General features: G+C 36.6%; 1 protein-coding gene across 13 annotated transcripts in view; it reads left to right on the forward strand.

Annotated features, from left to right (window-relative positions):
- The window catches only part of LOC122631053, a 149,036-nt gene that overhangs the window by 105,563 nt on the left and 24,173 nt on the right, over positions 1 to 19,300 (forward strand). For 11 of the 13 annotated variants that reach the window (XM_043816257.1, XM_043816258.1, XM_043816248.1 and 8 more), the window contains 3 exons: positions 13,113 to 13,685; positions 13,858 to 15,218; positions 15,355 to 15,550. In XM_043816257.1, coding sequence (XP_043672192.1) covers positions 13,359 to 13,685; positions 13,858 to 15,218; positions 15,355 to 15,547 — 1,881 coding nt within the window. In that variant the 5' untranslated portion in view covers positions 13,113 to 13,358 and the 3' untranslated portion in view covers positions 15,548 to 15,550. Of the gene's footprint in view, positions 1 to 13,112; positions 13,686 to 13,857; positions 15,219 to 15,354; positions 15,551 to 16,039; positions 16,678 to 19,155 lie in introns of those variants that run through there. The other 2 variants (XM_043816254.1, XM_043816260.1) reach the window with 2 other exon arrangements.

Consider the following 19,300-nt stretch of genomic DNA (forward strand, 5'->3'; position numbering starts at 1 on the left):
TTCTTCTTCTTCTTCTTCTTCTTCTTCTTCTTCTTCTTCTTCTTCTTCTTTCACTAACGAGTTAATGTCGACTGTCACTCGACGAACAGACGTCAACTATAATATCGCCTGACTATAGTTGAAGATTTTTATTTCTTATTATGGTTATATTTATAACCTTGCATTTATAAGGATTGGAAGTTATATAATCGAAGATATTATTTAGAATTTTTTATTATTTCAACTTCGTGTTTTGATTTATAAACCGATCGAAATTTTTCTGTACTTCTTTTGCCAAAATCTTTCTCTCAATATCTTTCGCACAAATATTAATATATTCATTACTTTCTACGAGGAAGGAAAAGAAAAGGAAGAAGAATAAATAAATAAATAAAAAAAGGAAAAAAAAAAAAAAGAAGAAATATAATAGAAAAGTACAGTAAAGATGAAGAAAAAGATTTTCTTACTCCGAGTAATCTCGTTTTTTACTTATATAGATACATCGTGTTATGCAAATTACAACTCTAGATTTAATATTTTCATCTATAATAAATTCTTAATTACTATAATATTACTTCCCGCGTGAAACACGTTTCAAGGGTCTTAAAGATAAAACGAAAATACTTTTCAACGTTCTCAGAGAATTTGATCCTAGTTCGATCTAATATTTATTTAATGTTTTAAATATAATGAGACGTACTTAGAATATATTATCGAAAGTTAAATTCGATTTCGTACAAGAAAATCGAATTAAAGATCTCGATCTTTTTCTCTTTTTCACTTTCTCTCTCTCTCTCTCTCTCTCTCTCTCCCTCTCTCCCTCTCTCTCTCTCTCATACACATATATACATACGTGTATACACGCACATACACTTTATCTCTATCTCTATCACGGATTTGTTCTTCGTCGTTGCATCCTATCTCGCATGGATGCGTTATATAATGATTTAGCTATGATATAAGACCGGTGATACAACTGGAACACCTGCTGCTCTTCTACTCTCTCTATCTATCTCTTTTTCTCTCTCTTTCTCTCTCTCTCTCTCTCTTTCTTACTCTCTTTCTCTTTCTCTTTCTCTTTTTCTTTCTATCTCTTTCTCTCTCGTACGACTCGAGAAACATGATCGAGATACCTACACGGAGACGAGAATGTCGAGGTGCAAACCGAAAGCTGTGATCTTGTATTTTTTTTTTTCCTTTTTTTTTTCTTTTTTTAATTTAGAAACTCTCACCTATCGTGCTGACGATGATAGTTCGCCATCTTCTTTACTACTATCATACGTCATAAGACGTTCATCGTCCCCATAACATAATATCACACGTTCGTAGATCAAGTTCAGATACGAATCGACGTATCGAGATTCTACGAATCGAGTAAGAAGGTTCGAATAAAATTCTTTCTGTTTTTTTGCTGTTAGTAGAAAATATTTATCACGCGACGATTTAATATCATACATAGATGATGTGTATGTGTGTTTGTGTGTGTGATAGAGAGAAAGTTTTTAAAATCGTACCGTCGTAATTAAGATATTTTCTCTCTCTCTCTCTCTCTATATATATATATATATATATATATTATTTATATATAAATTTTTTACTAATCTTGAATTAGCATTTTTCACACACTACTACATTTTTACTGAGAACAGATACGTAATAATTTAAAAAAAAAAAAATTTTTTTTTCATTACTTCACGTAATAATGAAACAAATTTTTATAATTACTTCTATGGTATAATAAAATAAACAACACATTATTATCTCTACGATATCGTTCCTCAATTTACTATCGCATACCTACATATTGTTATAGATATCGTTTATACAACAAACATTAAAAAACTTAAGCAACTTCGGTACATATTTGAAAACACTCTTCCTTAATTTACCTAAATAATTATCAAAAATGGTTAAACATAATTATGTGTCAAAATAAAAAAAAAATAAAAAAAAAAAACGTGATAGATAAGTACATAACCAGACGATGAACAAATCTCTGTTAAAGTTTAACACAAACGTTTACAATTCTCCATGGAAGTTAACGAACAAATAAAACAGAGAAAGACAGATGCACACATACACACAGAGAGAAAGAGAGAAAGAGAAAGAGAAAGAGAGACAGAAAGAGATGGCTTACACAATTGGAAAGGTTGCTTGGAGGTTGTAAATATATATATATATATTTGTATGTGTGTGTTGGTAAGAGCATGGAACGATGAGTCTGCGGTCAATCTTGAAGCATCGCGACGACTCTCGTTTGCTGTCGTTCGTTGGTGCTGCCTATTACCCTTCTCTCTCTCTCTCTTTCTCTCTCTCTTTCTCTATCTTTATACTCGTTTCTTCTCTCTTCCTATCCACAAGCAAGAACTACTTTCCTAGCTGGCTTTCCAACGAGCTTTGTCTTCTATTAGTGATCGCGCACGTGCGCGCCACGTAACGCTGCTCCCGACAGTGACGGAACGGGTGATGCGGACGATTCTTAAGTAGAAACAAAAGGAAATTTCTCGGTTTAACTCCTTGGTTGGTTGGTTGGTTGGTTGGTTGGTTGGTTGGTTGGTTGGTGAAACACGTTGTTCTCATCAGTTGGAAAAAGATCTTTGTTGGATCGGTAAATTTTATAGATATGTTGTATGTGTGTATATTGTATTGTTTGTGTGTATGCATGTGACCAAGCGAAGGCTGTTTCGTCCTTCGTTTCTTTATTCTTTTCTTTTTCCTTTTTTCTCTCTCTCTCTCTCTCTTTCTTTTTTTCTCTTCTTTTTTCTCTTCAAGGATTTCATAAGTAAATCTTCGAAAAATACGACTATATCATCGCGACGATATCAGAGATCGATCGGATACATCATCGATCATTTGAATGAAAAAATAATTTTTCATCCAAGATCATGCGTTCGTTATTTTTCTAGATACATACATACAATACATACGTAAGATGAAACAATGAATCTTTACGATAAAAGAAATGTTCTTTTATATTGAAATATATTTCATATATTGTTTCAAATTGGTTAGGCAAATGATCTGTTTCTCGCATGATTCGATTCCTTTGGAATCTTGTTTCGGATATATCAAGTATAATTATATTCTATACATTTTTTTAACATTTAGCTGTATTCAAATTTCTCTCTCTCTTTCTCTCTCTCTCTACACACACACACACACATACACAAATATACATATATATATTTTCAACACTATCTTATCGACGATAAGATGTAATAAGACACACACACATATATATATAAAATCGTAGTCGCATTCGTAACATCCATCGACGATGAATAAAGCTACATACGGAAGGATGTCGGTGTCCATATATATGTATGTTAGCCCGGTCGGTAAACACTGTCATTATAATTTAATTTAATATTAATTTGTACTCGTCCCTGCAGGCACAGCTCATTCTTTCTCTCCCTGGAGCTGAAAGAGAGTAAGACCTCTTGCTACGTGCTGGACGTGAAAAGATTACTCGTCCTCCTCCTCCTCATCCTCCTCCTCCTCCTCCTCCTCCTCTTCCTCCTTCTTCACCTCCTTCTCGTTCACCTCCTTCTTCACCTCCTCTTCTTCTTCTTCTTCTTCTCCTCCTTCTTCTTCTTCTTCTTCCTCCTCTCCCACTCGAAAGCTGTGGCCTGGCCGAAGCTGACAGGCTCATCGAGATGGACGACGTGCGGCCACTTTTTAAACTCGTGCCACCTTCCAATTAGCAATTATTGAGACGTTCGACCGATCGGCACGGAATTCTAAAGAGCAACCAGACATCTCTTGGACGAAGTACATCTCTCTCTCTCTCTCTCTCTCTCTCTTTCTTTCTCTCTCTTTCTCTCTGTCTATCCATCTATTTATCTTTTTCTTTCATGGACATTCATGTATGCTAGAACTCTTTCTCTCTCTTTCTCTCTCTTTCTCTGTCTTTCTCTGTCTCTCTCTCTCTCTCTCTCTCTCTCTCTCTCTCTTTCTGTCTGTCTGTCTATATCTATCTATTTATCTCTTTCTCTCATGTACATTCATATACGGCAATACTTAACTGATGTTCGCCGACGATATTTGTCAAAACCGTCGATCGATAAAATTCCATTAGGACGGTTATGTAAAAGACGGTAATTAAAAGTAAATTAAAAGAAAAATTAACAAGAAAGTTGAAAACTTCGTGATATATCCAACTGTTCTTTTTGTTAAAAGAAAACTAACTAGTTCAAGAGTTACGTAAAATCGTGATAACGTGCTTTTTAATATAAGTTGATGATAATTTCGATGTAATTCCGATTGAGTTTTGTTAACGTCCTTCGAGTTTGTTACAACTTTTTCAGATTAAAGTATAATTCCTTTCATATGTGTATACATATATTAATCTTTAATCTCTAATGCAAAAAATAATTTTTCAATCGTCATTTAAACGTGACTTTCGAAGGAAACGAAAATGTTTTGATCCTGTGATCGGCATCTATCGCTTCAGAGAGAGTTCTGCAACACAGCGTAAGCTCATGATGGATGGTTCTTCGAGTTCTTGCTCGTTTCACGAGGAAGTTATTACGGTTTGCGAGCTACGATGCGTCGTGCCGATGAACCAACTCTAGCGAATAGAGAAAGAGAAAGAGAAAGAAAAAGAGAAGAGACTAAAGTGGGGGGGAGGGTGATGGGGAGATGAGGAAGAAGGTGATGCTGATGGTGTCGAAGAAATGGAGAAGGAGCAAAAAAAGAAAAAAAAAAAAAGAAAAAGAGAAAAGAAGGACGCGTTCGACACAAGACCCTTTAAATAACACCAAGAGTTTTTACCTTTAAATGGAAATTGAAAATAATTAGTTAACGATACATAAGGTGAGAGAGAAGGAGAGAAGGAGATCGTTTAATCGAACCAATCTCGATCGTATCCTTTTAATCTTCCGATAAGATCAAGAAGAAAAATGTTAATACTCTCTTGTACTTATTTACCTACTCGTTATAAGTTTTTAATTCGATCGTATAATATAATATAATGTAATGCAATATAATGTAATGTAATGTAATGTAATGTAATGTAATGTAATGTAATGTAATGTAAGAAGAACATAAAAATTATTTGCAAAGATTTTTAGATAAAATTATTAGATATATTACAGGGTTAGATAAAAATCAAGGAAATATTCGACAAAGAAAAATATAATCTGTCACGTCAAAATAATGAGATAAGAATTTGTCGAAATGAAATTACATATATATATATATATTTATTTATTTATTTATTTATTTATTTATTTATCTGAAAAACGCGACATTGAGTGTAAACGGTGGATAGGATTTAAATAAAATATTCAGTAAGAAAATTATCATATCTTCGTTATTCCATAGAAGATTTCAATATCTTTAACGTTCTTGGAATATTTTTCTTCTTCTTTCTCTCCTCCTTCTTCTACTTCTTCTTCTACAAGGTTCAAAATTAGCCTGAACATATTCGGTCGAACGTGATACGCGTGTGCATTCCCTGAACGTAATTAAATGAAATTAACGGGAGATTGAATGAAGAAATGGGGAACGTGGGGTAGGATCAAAAACGACAAAGCCGATGTTGGAGGACTTTCGCAAGAGGTTTCTCTCTCTCTCTCTCTCTCTCTCTCTCTCTCTCTCTCTCTCTCTCTCTCTTTCTCTAGCCAGACGGGGTTTAATTAATCTTCAAGCGAGCGAGCGAGCGTGTAAACGAGCGTGTCACGTAGCTACCCGGAGCATGAGCGTACATACAAATCATTTCGGGTGCGCCTCGGGTAGGCGTTTATTCGTACTTACGTAAATTATATATCGTCGTTTTTAATTGCGAATAGTAGAATTGAAATTGAAATAGAAAAGAAATTCGGAATGAACGAAGACTTGGAGAGAGAGAGAGAGAGAGAGAGAGAGAGAGAGAAGGAGGAAGAGAGAAAGAAAGTAAAGAACAAAAAATGAATGATGTGAATGATGAGAGAAGGTTTTAAGAGAATCCTATGAACGAATAAAATAAAATCGAAAAGGGATCTAAATCGTTTGCTTATCGTTTATTTACTTATATATCGCGTGTAAATACTTGAAAGAATTTAACGCTAAACATATCTTGTGTATCTTGTTTCTACCGTATCCGGTCGAAATGATCGACCTTAAAAAAAAAATTATTATCCTCATAATTCAACGAGTATAATCGTCGATTGTTTACTGAATGAATTGACGAATACAAATAAATCGTACGGATATTAAAAAAAAAAAGAAAAAACTATAAATTTTATTAACGTGATAACGTGATAACTAATGAAATATACAAAAATTGTATCAAAGTTGGAAAACGATGAATTTGTTCGATAGAGAAGAATCGGTAGGTAGTTCAGTGTTAAATAGATCTTCGCTTATAAGCGATTCTCGTCTTTTCGATTAGCATTAGTTAGTTGGTTAATTTACTCGGTCAAGATGTTTGTGCGTACGTGTGTTTCACGACAAATGAATGTGAACACCATCTAGGTTGTCGTTAATGACAGAAGTTAGCCGAGCGAAGGAACGACCACCCCTCGCACCCCTTATCCTCCCTTCCCTTCCCCCCACTCAACATAAATCAACGTCAAAAACCGGCCCGTAGGATTAAGGTTAAGATTTTTACTAGAGTAAAGTCTACTACGTTCTCTGTATCGGTATTTTTTGAAGTGAGTAGTACGAACGGTGGATAGGGGTGGTAGGAGGGAGGGATGGTAGGAGAGGCAAGGGACATAGTTATGCGTGTCTAGATAATACTGACACGCGTTATCGATGAGTACAGTCGATTAAGACAAGCAAGGACAATCCTTGTTCCTGATGGTGGTGTCGAAATTGGAATGGAGAAAACAAAAGGGGTTTGATTCTCGGAGTCTTTGTTATCGTCGTCCTTTGTCGTTGATATTAAGGCTTGCCTTGGTCTCTCATAGTCGGTCTCTCGTAGTTGACACCTTCGCTTGGCTTAGCAGGGAGCAACGGTGAAAGCTGCGCACCATCGAGTAGCAGCATATTATTCGAGGGCATGTCGATAAATCAACTTGCCCGGAAGAAAGGAAAGAGAGAGAGAGAGAGAGAGGAAATGTTGTATAGAGATCCATGAGAGAGTAAACGAGATAGAGATGGAGAGAGAGAGAGAGAGAGAGAGAGATCAAGTCTTGCGACACTGTACGTCTATTCGTGGGCGTTTTGATATACATCGTCATCAGGTTCGACGATCCAGTCGATAAGAACACAGTATAATACCTAGAGTCATTTGGAATGTTGGATGAAACTATCAGAGGCTTGTTTCCTCGATCGTGCACGAGGTGTGTCCACAATTATATATACGATCGAATTAATTACCGAGTTAAACACGTTTATTAATTCTTCGAGATTTCCTTATGGTTAATTTCTAGTAATTTCTCTTCTATTCGGGAATAATAATCGTTGATCATCTTTGTTCGCACGTAGATAGATAACTATGTTGGTAAGGTTGTATTTAATTTTTTTTTTTTCTTTCTTAATAGCCAATCGATTTTTTTAACAGCTTCGATAATTTATAACTCGTATTGAATTATATATATATACGTACATAGGTGTATCTGTGTTTGTATATATATATATATATATATATATATATATATATATATTATATAAAAAACATAATGATATATAATACCTAATGGTTTTTAATAACATTGAACAAGTGTTCGATCGATGTTACTCAAAATAAATAATAAATACAATATACTTATGTATCTACATTTTGAACATGACAATAATTAGTTTAATGATCATTATCGATATATATATATATATATATATATATATATATATATAGTAGATAAAACAAGTAAGAGCACAACGAAGGACTGCCGTCTTTACTCTCTTGCTACCGAAGACAGAAAAATAGACAAAGTTCTGGGGAGGAGGGAGGAGGGAGGTAGAGAATGCGAGGCAAAATAGTGTGTCGAATAACTTCCTAGAGGCGCGCCTGTCACGAAGCCTCAGGTCATTGTTGGTCACCCTTTACCGTTCTTATCTCTTGAACTGTCTGCGGGCCATCTTTAAAAGGAATACACTAACTCTTCTGCAATACAGTGCTCTATCATCTCACTCACTCAGTCTCTCTCTCTCTCTTTTTCTCTCTCTTTCTCTCCTTGTCTCTGTCTGTCTTTATCTGTCTGTCTCTCTATCTTTCAGTACAGTTCGTAGACCTAGCAGGTAGTATTTCCGTAAACGTAATTATTAAACATTCCCAGCACATACCAGCACACAGTGTTCCTTCTTCTTTAATAATTCCATATTCCGTATTTTTATAGGATTTTAAAAAAAAAAAAAAAACAGAAATTGTCGGCAATGTTTCTCTTAAACCTCTATCAATAGAAATTTTCTTCCTGTTACGATAATACGCCGAGTAAAACTTACGATTCGTTCGTACGGCCGGTGTTGAAGTCGATCGATTTCATTCGGCGATGATCAGAGTCAATTCAGTTTAGTCTCAAGCCTTTTCTTTCTTTGCGAGTTGAGTTTGTAAAAAAAGAAAAGAAAAAATGTCGTTGAAAGAATAGTTCGACTATTTGATAACATATACGTTCGCTCTAATTAGTATTGAATATTTGGAAAAAGATATTGAAAAAAATTTCTTTTCTAAGGACGTTTTGAAATTTAGTTTTTTTTTTTTTATATTTCTCTCTCTCTCTCTCTCCCTCTCTCTCTTTAGTTAGTTCTTAAGCTCTTTCTCTCTACTTTTTGTTTTCCTTAAACGTTCGCACGGAGTGATCATCAGTCAGAGATTCATCTTCATTCAAGGTAACGGTAAAAAGTTGCAAAAATAATTCCGTTCACGAAGAAGTTCGATCGTAACGGAAGGTTTTTAACGGAGATCAGATGGTAGGAGATCAGGAGAGGAGGACACGCACGATAAGCTTCTTCTCTTCTTCCTTTTATTCCGATCGAAAAAAAAAAAAGAAAGAAAGAAAAAGAACGGAAAAAAGAATAAAAAGAAAAAAGGAAAGAAAAAAAGAGTCCGTGTCACGATCGATTATATACACAAGCGTGAAGCAATTCCTCTGCGGAGGAATCGTTCGATTCGGAAACGTGATGATCTATAGTGAAATCATGACCGTTATATTTTCTTCACGGAGAAATCTGAAACAATGTTTTGAGACACACCCATTTATATACACACACATATATAGTTCATATAATATATATATATATATATGTATGTATGTATGTATGTATTGTTGTGTATCCATATATATGTATTTATAGTTACTCTTGTTTTTTTATATCTATGATATTTATATATATATATATATATATATATATATAACACTCTTATTTTTCATAGCTATGTATGTATGTGTGTATGTACAGTATTCTTTTTTATGTATTTTGTTGTATATATGTATTTTGTTTGTGTATGTGTATATATAGATATACTCTCGTTTATTTGATAATATTGCAATTTAAAATAATACGTAAAAAAAAATGATTAAAAAATGTTAGAGTTTATCAAATCTCATCTTCGATGTCGTAGAAAAATATTTCTAATAAATCACATAATGTGCCATATCGCAAAATCGTTTTCTAAGAATAACTTGTTATGCGAATGCTTTCACAATTTTTAGATCGTTCTCTACGAAAATCGTGTTCGTAACGTGTACGATCTTCGCGTTATAAAATATATTATCCATTTCACCTTCGAGATTTATCACATTCTATGGAGAGAAAGAAAAAATAGAGGGAAAGGAAAAAATGCCGCGTTGTATCTTAATTACACACGAAGAAAAAAAAAGAAGAAGAAGAAAAAAGGGACATGGCGTTCAGCGTGATTACGCTCGATCATTGTTAGCTAAAATTAGCTTTCTTTTTTTCTCCTTTTTTTTTTTTTTTTCGTAATTCAACGATAATAAACAACGATACATCAAGCGAAAAGAAAGTCGGGCAATTAAAACGGACAAGGTTAATTATTCGCACGTCGCATGTTTCTTCTTTCTTCTTTTTTTTTTTTTCTTTTCTATTTCTTAAATAAGAATTCCCTAAATTCGCAAGAAACTTTCTCCGTAGTTTGGTTTTTACCGCGAAGATTCTCGTGACGAAACTCTTTCTACGCTTGCTTTCCAAGATCATGAAAGTCGAAATATAATTAACCCTGAAAATAATCTAGACGGTTATGGGAACCGTAGTCGACTGGTAACGGTACCGCCATAAAGAAATGTTGTTTGCTTCAATTGACACCTTAAAAAGAATGCTAGAGAGACCAAGTGTAATTTCGTAGCGTTAGAAACAACGTTAGTAACAACTTTCTAATTTTTATTTCTGTCTCTCTTTACCTACCTAAACTTCTTCACGCCCCCCCCCCCCCACCCCCACTCTCATGATATACCTAAGTATACAAAATACTCGTGAAAACAATCGGTCAAATTTTCGAAGTTTCTTATGATTAAAAAAGTCTTTGAACGAATCTTTCGTCGCGTTGGCAAAAAAAAGAAAATAAAATAAAATCTAACAAGTACAAGGTTCGTATAGAAATTCCAATATGTCGGTATATTTATTCCCGAAATATCGTAAGATATTAAAATATCGTTCTGACGATAGTTCAAAGAAAAATAAAAAGAAAGATTTATAGAAGGAAATGTTTGTAAGGAGATACGTACATACGTATATACATATATATATATAAGAAATTTCTTTACAAAGAAATTTTTTTTCCCGATCGAATTTAACCAATCGTAACAATCTCTCGAATATTTTTAAAAAGGGAAACGAAAAAAACGTCTGAATTTTACGGAACAATTGAATTTTACGATCGAAACAATTTCTAGAAGATTTATAGAAGAAGAAGAAGAAGAAGAAGAAGAAGAAGACGAAGAAGAAAAAAAAAACCAGATCGGAGCAATCGAATTTTACGATCGCAACAATTTCTCGAAGATTTATAGTTAAAAAAAAAAAAAAAAGAAAGAAAGAAAGAAAGAAAGAAAAAAGAAGAAAAAAAGTAAAAAAAAAAAAAAAGAAGAAAGAAAAAAAAAGTGGGGGAAGAGAAAAAAGAAATAATCGGAACAATTGAATTTCGCGATAGGGACAATTTCTCGTAGATTCAGTAAGAGGATGATATCCGGCTTCTACAAAAAAGATCTTGAAGATTTGTTAGAGGAAATCTTTTGATTTCTAATCGATAAAAAAAAAAAAAAGAAACAAAGAGAGAGAGAGAGAGAGAGAAAAAAAAAGGAGAGAGAGAGAGAGAGAGAGAGAGATAAAGAAAAGTGACGACAAAAGTTTCGATCGTAAAATTGAATTCATTTGATTTATTTCTCTCTTTCTTATTTTATTTTATTTTATTATTGTTATTTTCTTTTTTTTTTTTTTTTTTTTCTTTTTTTTTCAAAACACACGTAATATTTTCTATAATACTTGGGTCCGATGTAGAAACGAGGTAAAATAACGACGAATAAGTTGAAGTTCATGATTCTTTCGTTGCATGTATGGCAGAAGGAGATGCACCCAACGATTCCTCTCGCGGCGTATATAATTTTGAACGACGAGTGCCCTTGCCGTGGAAATTATGAAACCGGTCCGGTAATTGGAATTTGACTAATGACAACGTCAGCTCTCGTATCCTACACGTTAGCTCGCGTGTAAACGTTGAGAGACATCGTCGAAGAAGAAACGGGGAAAGCAAACTTCGTTTTCACCGTGACGAACGTAAAACTGGCGCCTCTCTTATGTGATCGCATTTCCCATAAGATTTCAAATGGTTATACGAATATAGATACGTATGTACGCCGTACTCGATGATTCTCGATTAAAACGAAATTATTTGAAAAATTGTTTAGGCTTCTTTTTTATAGATCAATCGTATAGATCCACCGATTCGATCGAACTTTAATCGCTTATAAACTTTTATTATTTTTTTTTTTTTAAGTTTGTAATTTTTAAGAATAAGTAGATAAAGTTGTTTGTAAAATGAATTGATTGTAAATCGAGAAACGTTTTGAGTGTCTTTTTTATCGGTAGAAAAAGTCGCTCGTTTCTTATTAGAAAGAAAAAGAAATATAAAGAAAAATGTCATGATTTCATATTCGATTTGGTGGTTAAATCGCAAATGTTAAATGATTCTTGGTTTTTTCTTAACGATATGATCTTGGTATTAATTAGATATTTTAATAGGTCATCATTGAAGTATTATTAAACGATTATAAACCTACAATTTAATACTTAACGAGATATAAATTATGTAATTACGAGAACATAAAAACGTAGAGCGTTACATAAAAAGAAACTAAATATCATTAAAATTCCGTAATCTAAAATTTTATATATATATATATATATATATATATATATATAGAAAGAGAGAAAGAGATTTATTATAAATAATTTATATATTTATATATATATGTATGTATATATATAAATTATGTATACAAAAAAAATTAACATTATAAATCCTAATCACAATCATTAACTTTTCACCCACAATTACCTTTTACTCAACAGTATTTACTTAAATCTCATTGTGTTACCGAAGCATCACAAAACCCGGCAAACCATTTTTATCTACGTCTGCCATCTATAATCACGAATATTATAACAGGAAGAAAGTAATAAGATGGTCTAATCGTAATAATTAATCTCGCGACTCCTTCGCCATAGTCGCTTTTGAAACTAATCTATATATAACGCTGTCATTAAGCGAACCAACGTATATTTCCCCGATTATATATATACATACATACATACGTACATATATACATACATACATATATACATATATATATATACTTCGTCTTACGAATGATTTAATCTAACTAAATATACGTTATAATATTCGAATAGCGCGTCACGTTGTCGTCGATAAGATCTATTTTCTGGTGAAAGACGTTGTTTCGCTTGTCATGTAGAATAACGACATAGATCGGAGTCACGTTAGAGGTTTTACATTATCTAGGTTATGGAGATTGGAAAAATTTTTAACTATATATATATATATATCGTAGAAGTATATGGCGTTATCGTGGAAAAAATATTGGTATAATAGATTAGAGAGATTGCAAAAGGTAAAAAGAAAAGAAGAAAAGGAAAACTAGAAAAGGAGGATTATCGTCGTAGTAATTTTTAGACGGTATAACTGAGTTTAGACACGGAATGAATAATAGAGTCTTTCTTTGCCTCTTTGCTTTCAGATGGAGCTTAAAGAAGTGAAGTTGGATTCGCAGGAGCAGCAGCAGCAGCAGCAGCAGCAGCAGATACAACAAGAACAACAGCAGCAACAGCAGCAAGAGCAACAACAACAGCAGCAAAAACAACAAAAGCAAGAGTAGCGTTGAGAAAGGGCCTGGAGGAGGTCCTGGAGGAAAGAACAAGGGTTAACCTCTCGAGGAGGACGAGAGGAGGACGTCATAGTCCGTCTTATTCGGACGGCTAAGACGATGGCTGCAACCGACGGTCAAATTGTCGTGGCGGCCGCACGTTGGGCCGAGGAAGCGACATATTTGCGAGAATTTGTCACTAAATATCGTCTGCCAGCTGTGATCAAGATCACAAAGGGTCAATATGGTGGTCTTGGTGTACCAACATTACCAGCCCCGAGTCTTCAAAGTACGGCGTTGCTTTTGTCGGCTGGCCGTAGACGCAAAATCGTTGCTCAGGCTGTTAAAATCAAGGAAGGACGCAGAGTCGTTGGGATCGGGCCAAGATTAGCTATCCCGGACTCCTATGCCGGATATTTTGAGATTTTGAGCGAGGAAGGTCGAGCGGTGGGTTCACGAGCAGCTTTTTTTATAACGATGATCGTAGAATCGTTTCTTTTAAAATCTTTGCATGTTGTCTTTTTCGTTCGTTCGTTCGTTCGTTTGTTGTTTATTTCTTTTTTGTGAAACGATAGGAACTAAAGTTATGAATTCATAATAACGCGTGGGGGTTCTACAGGTCCGTGGAATCGAGTCTGTGAACGAGCTCTCTCGAAGATGCCCGGAAGAAGGAGCCTTGGTACGAGAAACGGTACGTGGTATAGCTTGCAGAGTGGATGACGAGTCTGGAATAGTCGTGCCCGAAGGAACGAGAACGCTGGCGGCTGGTGAGACAATCGTGACAGCCGGTGAAGTGGCATTACCAGGTCGCGGACGATTCCTACGATGCGTCGACTGTCGAGGTGAGAGCATACTTTTGAGCATGGAACAACGTGGCCGCTTCAGCGCACTCGCAAGAGAGGATAACATTAGCGGCGTTCACACGGCGAAGGCGTTGCTGAGCAAACGGCTACCACTAACGGTTAGATTGGTCCACGGGCAGCCACCGAGAGGCTTGAAATCATCGTCCCAGTTCGTGCCGGAGCTAAGGCTCCTTTCGACCTTCGAGGAGGAACACGTGTTCGCATTGCCCTTACAGAGAGAGGGAGCAGCGGTGGCGTTGCCATTGGCGGCACCTTTGAAGTTGGTCAAGGCGAGAAACGAGGAGGCCCTGAGATTGATGCAAGAATTCACGAGGTTGATCGAACGAGCCTCACGGCTCGTAGCCGACGTTGCCGATCGTGCTCACGTTCTCGACGGTCGCTTGGGCGAGAGTAAGCCCTCGAGACAGACCAGAAGTGCATCGGGATTTCTCAGGCGATCCTCGGCCAACTCGGAAAATGCTCCTCTCGGTCATCATAGGAACAACAACGGCAGTCATCATCATCATCATCATCATTATCACAGTAGTGGTCATCAGACATCCTCCGGTCACGTCGGATACCGGGACGAAAATCGCGTGCCACCTTCTTCCTGCACCGAGGATTACGACGAGATAGATCAGATTTACGATTACGTTCGCGGCTTCGCGCCATTGCCGAAAAGCGTCAGGTCTCCCTACGAAAGCCCACTGAGCCCCGGCCAAAGTTCAAGTCCACCGTTGACACCTGTCACCGTCACGATCGCGCCATTGCTAGACGACAGACCGGAACCACCACCGATCGAGACAATCCCAACGAAGAAGATACAAGCTGAAAAGAGAACGAGGCGAGCGGTTAAGGAAGCTCCACAGCCGAAACTGGAGAAGCCACCTTTGGCAAAGTTGTACGTTAAGAATAGCGGCACCCAGAGAGGACGTCCTTTGATGAGGCAAAAGAGCGCCTCGCCGTTAAAGGAGACACCGCCAGGCTACAAAGGTGGCTCTCCTCTCTTCAACATACGTTATAAAAGTCTAACGAATTTGCAGCAGGCTATGGAACTCGATGGGACTCTAGACTCCAGTCATTCAGGTGGTAGGACGTCCGGTGATTCCGGTGCGGGTGCTAAGCTTCCAGAAAAGAGGTATAATATCAAAGAACGATCGAACCGACAATCTCGTCGCTAATAAAAAACCAAAAAAAAGAAAAAAAAAATAACCCTTCTTACATTTTTCTTATAAGAAGTAATATAATTTCTCTCATACTTTTCATTTATTCAGATCGCGGCGTTTGAGCAGACCACGGTCGTTGACGAACTTAGTCTGGGAACTTCGAGGTGGAAGCGGGCTTGGATGTACGAGACCGGAAACGCCACCACCCGCGACCACGGCACCATTACCACCGACCAAGTGCGGACCCCGTTTGGCTGTCACGGTCGTAGCACCTCGACGAGTCGGCACGCTCTACCTCTAACTCGTAAGTTTTTCCTCTTTTCTTTTCTTTCCTTGTTTCTTTTTTTCTTATTATCTTTCATTCTTTTAAATCCCAGACTCGATCTTTAATCGATATTCAAATGAATCGTACCGGTTCGTCGATCACTGTGCAAGAACATACATAATCGTTTACCTTTCTCGATCTCGACGTTCACGCGATCTAGTCTTAAAAGAAAAAGGAAAATATAACGGCGGTCACGATATAATAGTTCAGAAGTAATTTGTCCAATGTAAAAGGGTTGAAATCATTAAATTCGCCAAGAAAGCTCGTGAAGCCCCAGGGAAATCTTTTCAAAAGGAGTATTTTACTGGGCGTTATAAAAGATGCGCTCCAGCCGCAACACCAATAGCAACAGCAACAGCGGCAGTAGCTTCTATATTGCCATAAGTCCTTATTCGTTTAATCGTCACCCCTCCTCCCCCTCTCCTCACAGCCCTCTTTTCCACTACCGATACTTATAATGACGTCTAGGAAATGCACTTCTCTCGGATAGTTCAGGAAGTCCTCCGATTACCACCGTCGGCTGTTAATCCATCGGCGGACCAGTTATCGAGCGGAGTGGTATTACGTGCGATTTTTACGATCTCTTCTGAGAACCAGGAACGATAGAAGCTCTGAAAGAAGTAATCGTTAGTATCTCGGGTAGACTTTTTAATTAACCATTTATAGCCCTTAAATTCCGATAAATTCGAATTATTATTACGTCTCCTGTTTTCTCACGCTATTTTGGACACTACGGTTACCCGAATGAAACCCTGAGTCGAAAATTGATCGATCGTGATGACGATAAAATTGTCAAGACCACCTACTTTCACGATTAATCCAGAGCTCCTCGTTCGTTCCTTTACCAACGACTTCTTCGATCCACGTTCAGCGAGAAATCCAAGTTGGGTGTACTTGGCCAAAGCCTCGGGGATACAGAAGAACATCAGTGAAACGTATAATGGACCTTGGTGTGCCTCGGAGCTCGGTTCGTGAGCGGAATTAAACGACGACGATATCACCAGGTTCAACGGCTCGACGAATCCTTGATACTTCCTGTTGATACTTTCCAATAGTCAAACCTATCGATCAGTCGAATCGTTTTCTTTTTTATCTTTACCACCCTCTCTTTCTCTCCTCTTCTATCTCTTTGCAATCGTATTACGATGAAAATGAACGATTACGATAGGAAAAGAAGAGAGAGAGAGAGAGAGAGAGAGAGAGAGAGAGAAAAAAGAAGTGCCATTAAGATTTCGTCGATTTCGCATTTAAATCGCTTATATCTTCTTCTCGTCAATTGCGGCTAGCCACAACTTAGTCACTCTCTCTCTCTCTCTCTCTCTCTCTAACGTTGATCCTAGCGAATAACCATCCAACAGAATTACGATGTCTCTTAATGTACCAACATTCGCGATCGGAAAATCTCTTGGAAAGTCTCTACGCCCAATCATCCGACATAATCCTCAAACCTCTCTCTACCACCCAACCCTCCTCTCTCGCGCTTTATTCGCCATTAGTTAGTTACCTACGGCTGCTTTAACCGTAGTATCCTTCATTCGTTGAGATATCGTGTCTGACCATTACCCAACTACTTTCTACTTCGCTCGTAATCGCTCGTTCGCGGGCAACACTGCCAGAAGCACCCAGCACGTTCTTCTCCCCCTCTCCCCCCTCCCCTCCCCTCCTTTTCCCCTCCTTTTCCCCCCTCCTTCCCCTTCTTATTCCACTTCTTATTCGGCGAAACTTAGTTCGACGGATTTCAATCATCGTTACGGTAAATAATCTATTCCCCAATGACATGCACTTACCATCTCGGTAGACATATTAACTCGATCGATTTCAAAAATAATTTTTCTTACTTCATTCCTTCGTTCTCTCTTTTTAATTAGCCTCGATCACCGAAGTGGATTTGGTCGAGACTGCGGAATGCTAATAGAGATCATTTTGATAATGAAATTTCTATGATACTAACGCGTTTTTCTTACAAGTAATTGGATATAAAATACGTCCGAGTATACATTAGACCTATCATAAATATATGTATCTATAAGTTTATGTTGTAATCTTCTTTTCTTTAATTTTATTTAAGTATATTTTAGATAATATAAATTAGATGTATTATATACAAGTAGAGATTATTACTAGCGAGATATAATCTGATAAGTCTCTACGATCATCGTCCGATAATCGTCGAATCGAAATCGTCTTGAATTCGTCGTACGAGGATTAATATCGTCTTTCGTCAAATTAATTCGTTCGGATCGGTTTATAAAAACGAAAGGATCCTTCTTGCGGTCGCACATCCATATATTTATTATCAACTAGTATCGATAACAGAGACAGACATATACCATCATAAGTATTTTACCTAAACTTCCTTTTAACAAAACGTAATTAGAAGTCTTACTAGACTTTTCTTTTTCGTATCTGAATATTACGAGCGTGTTTAGATGGCGTTAACATCGGATAGTTATCTACCGCCATTATCGGTTATCGTCGATAATTAGAAACCGATCTTTCTGCGATTTTCCCCTATGGTGTTTTAAGCTGGAACATTTACTCACGGGATTGTTATCTTGGAAATTGCTATACCGTGTATACTACTACCGGCGCCATCGGAACCAACTCTATGACGAGGACGTTGATTAATACCAACATATTTTACTACTATTACTACACTACTACTACTACTATTACTACTATTACTACTATTACTATACTACTACTACTACTATTACTACTACGTGCTCAGCTTATTTATACCATCAACCAAGCAAAATCCTTCCATCTTTCTTCCTTCCTTTCTTACACACATAAATTTATGTATCTACTTACATAACTTAAGCCCGCGCTTGTGTATGCGCGCGCGATACTAAGAGATACGACGATACGGCGAAAGGTGGAGGAGAGGGGGTAGGTCATTCTTAAATATATTTTCTTCTTTTCTTTCTTTCTGTTCTTTTTTTTTCTTTTTTCTCTCTATACGTGACACCTTCCGACTTTTTTTTCGGTACGATTGAACTCTCTCTTTCTTTCTCTCTTCCTCTCTCTCGTTAATAAAACCGGAAGCATGTAGATGGATGTGTGTGTGTGTGTGTGTGTGTATGTATATATATATATATATATAAATATATATTCTTTTTATCCAGTACGACTTGCATTTTACCGTTTCGTTTACTCGGAACTTACGTGCTGTGGAAGCTTAAAACCATTTGCCGTTGAAGGAAAGAGTAGGATAAAAAAAAATAAACGATATCGATGGATCGTGTCGCAAGAATCAACTCCGTGCATCCGGCATTTCTACGTTTGTGTTTGTATATATATCTATACACACATACGCGTATAAATACATAGTATTTCTATAAGTATTCGTACGTGTAAATATCTATGTGTGTAGTTATCCCATCAAACGTTTTCACTCTTGTCTCACCGAAATCATACATATTTATCGTATTACATTCGCATTGCATGCAAATCACGAAAGACGACGTTCTTGCGTTGAAGAGGACCCCCTTCTCTTTTACTCTCTCTCTCTCTTTCTTTCTTTCTTTCTTTCTTTCTTTCTTTCTTTCTCTCATTATTTCTTTCTTTTTCTTGACACTTAGTCCTATTGTCTGCCTACATCTACCTTTCTTCCGGTAAAACTAAACCCCAACAACAACCACCACTTGCAACGTTTCGATCCTGACTCATTCATGAGATTTTTTTCACCTATTTTCTACAACGAAATCGACGCTCATCTCTCTTGAA

The sequence above is a fragment of the Vespula pensylvanica genome, chromosome 8 (genome assembly GCF_014466175.1).
Source record: "Vespula pensylvanica isolate Volc-1 chromosome 8, ASM1446617v1, whole genome shotgun sequence".
NCBI lineage: Eukaryota > Metazoa > Arthropoda > Insecta > Hymenoptera > Vespidae > Vespula > Vespula pensylvanica.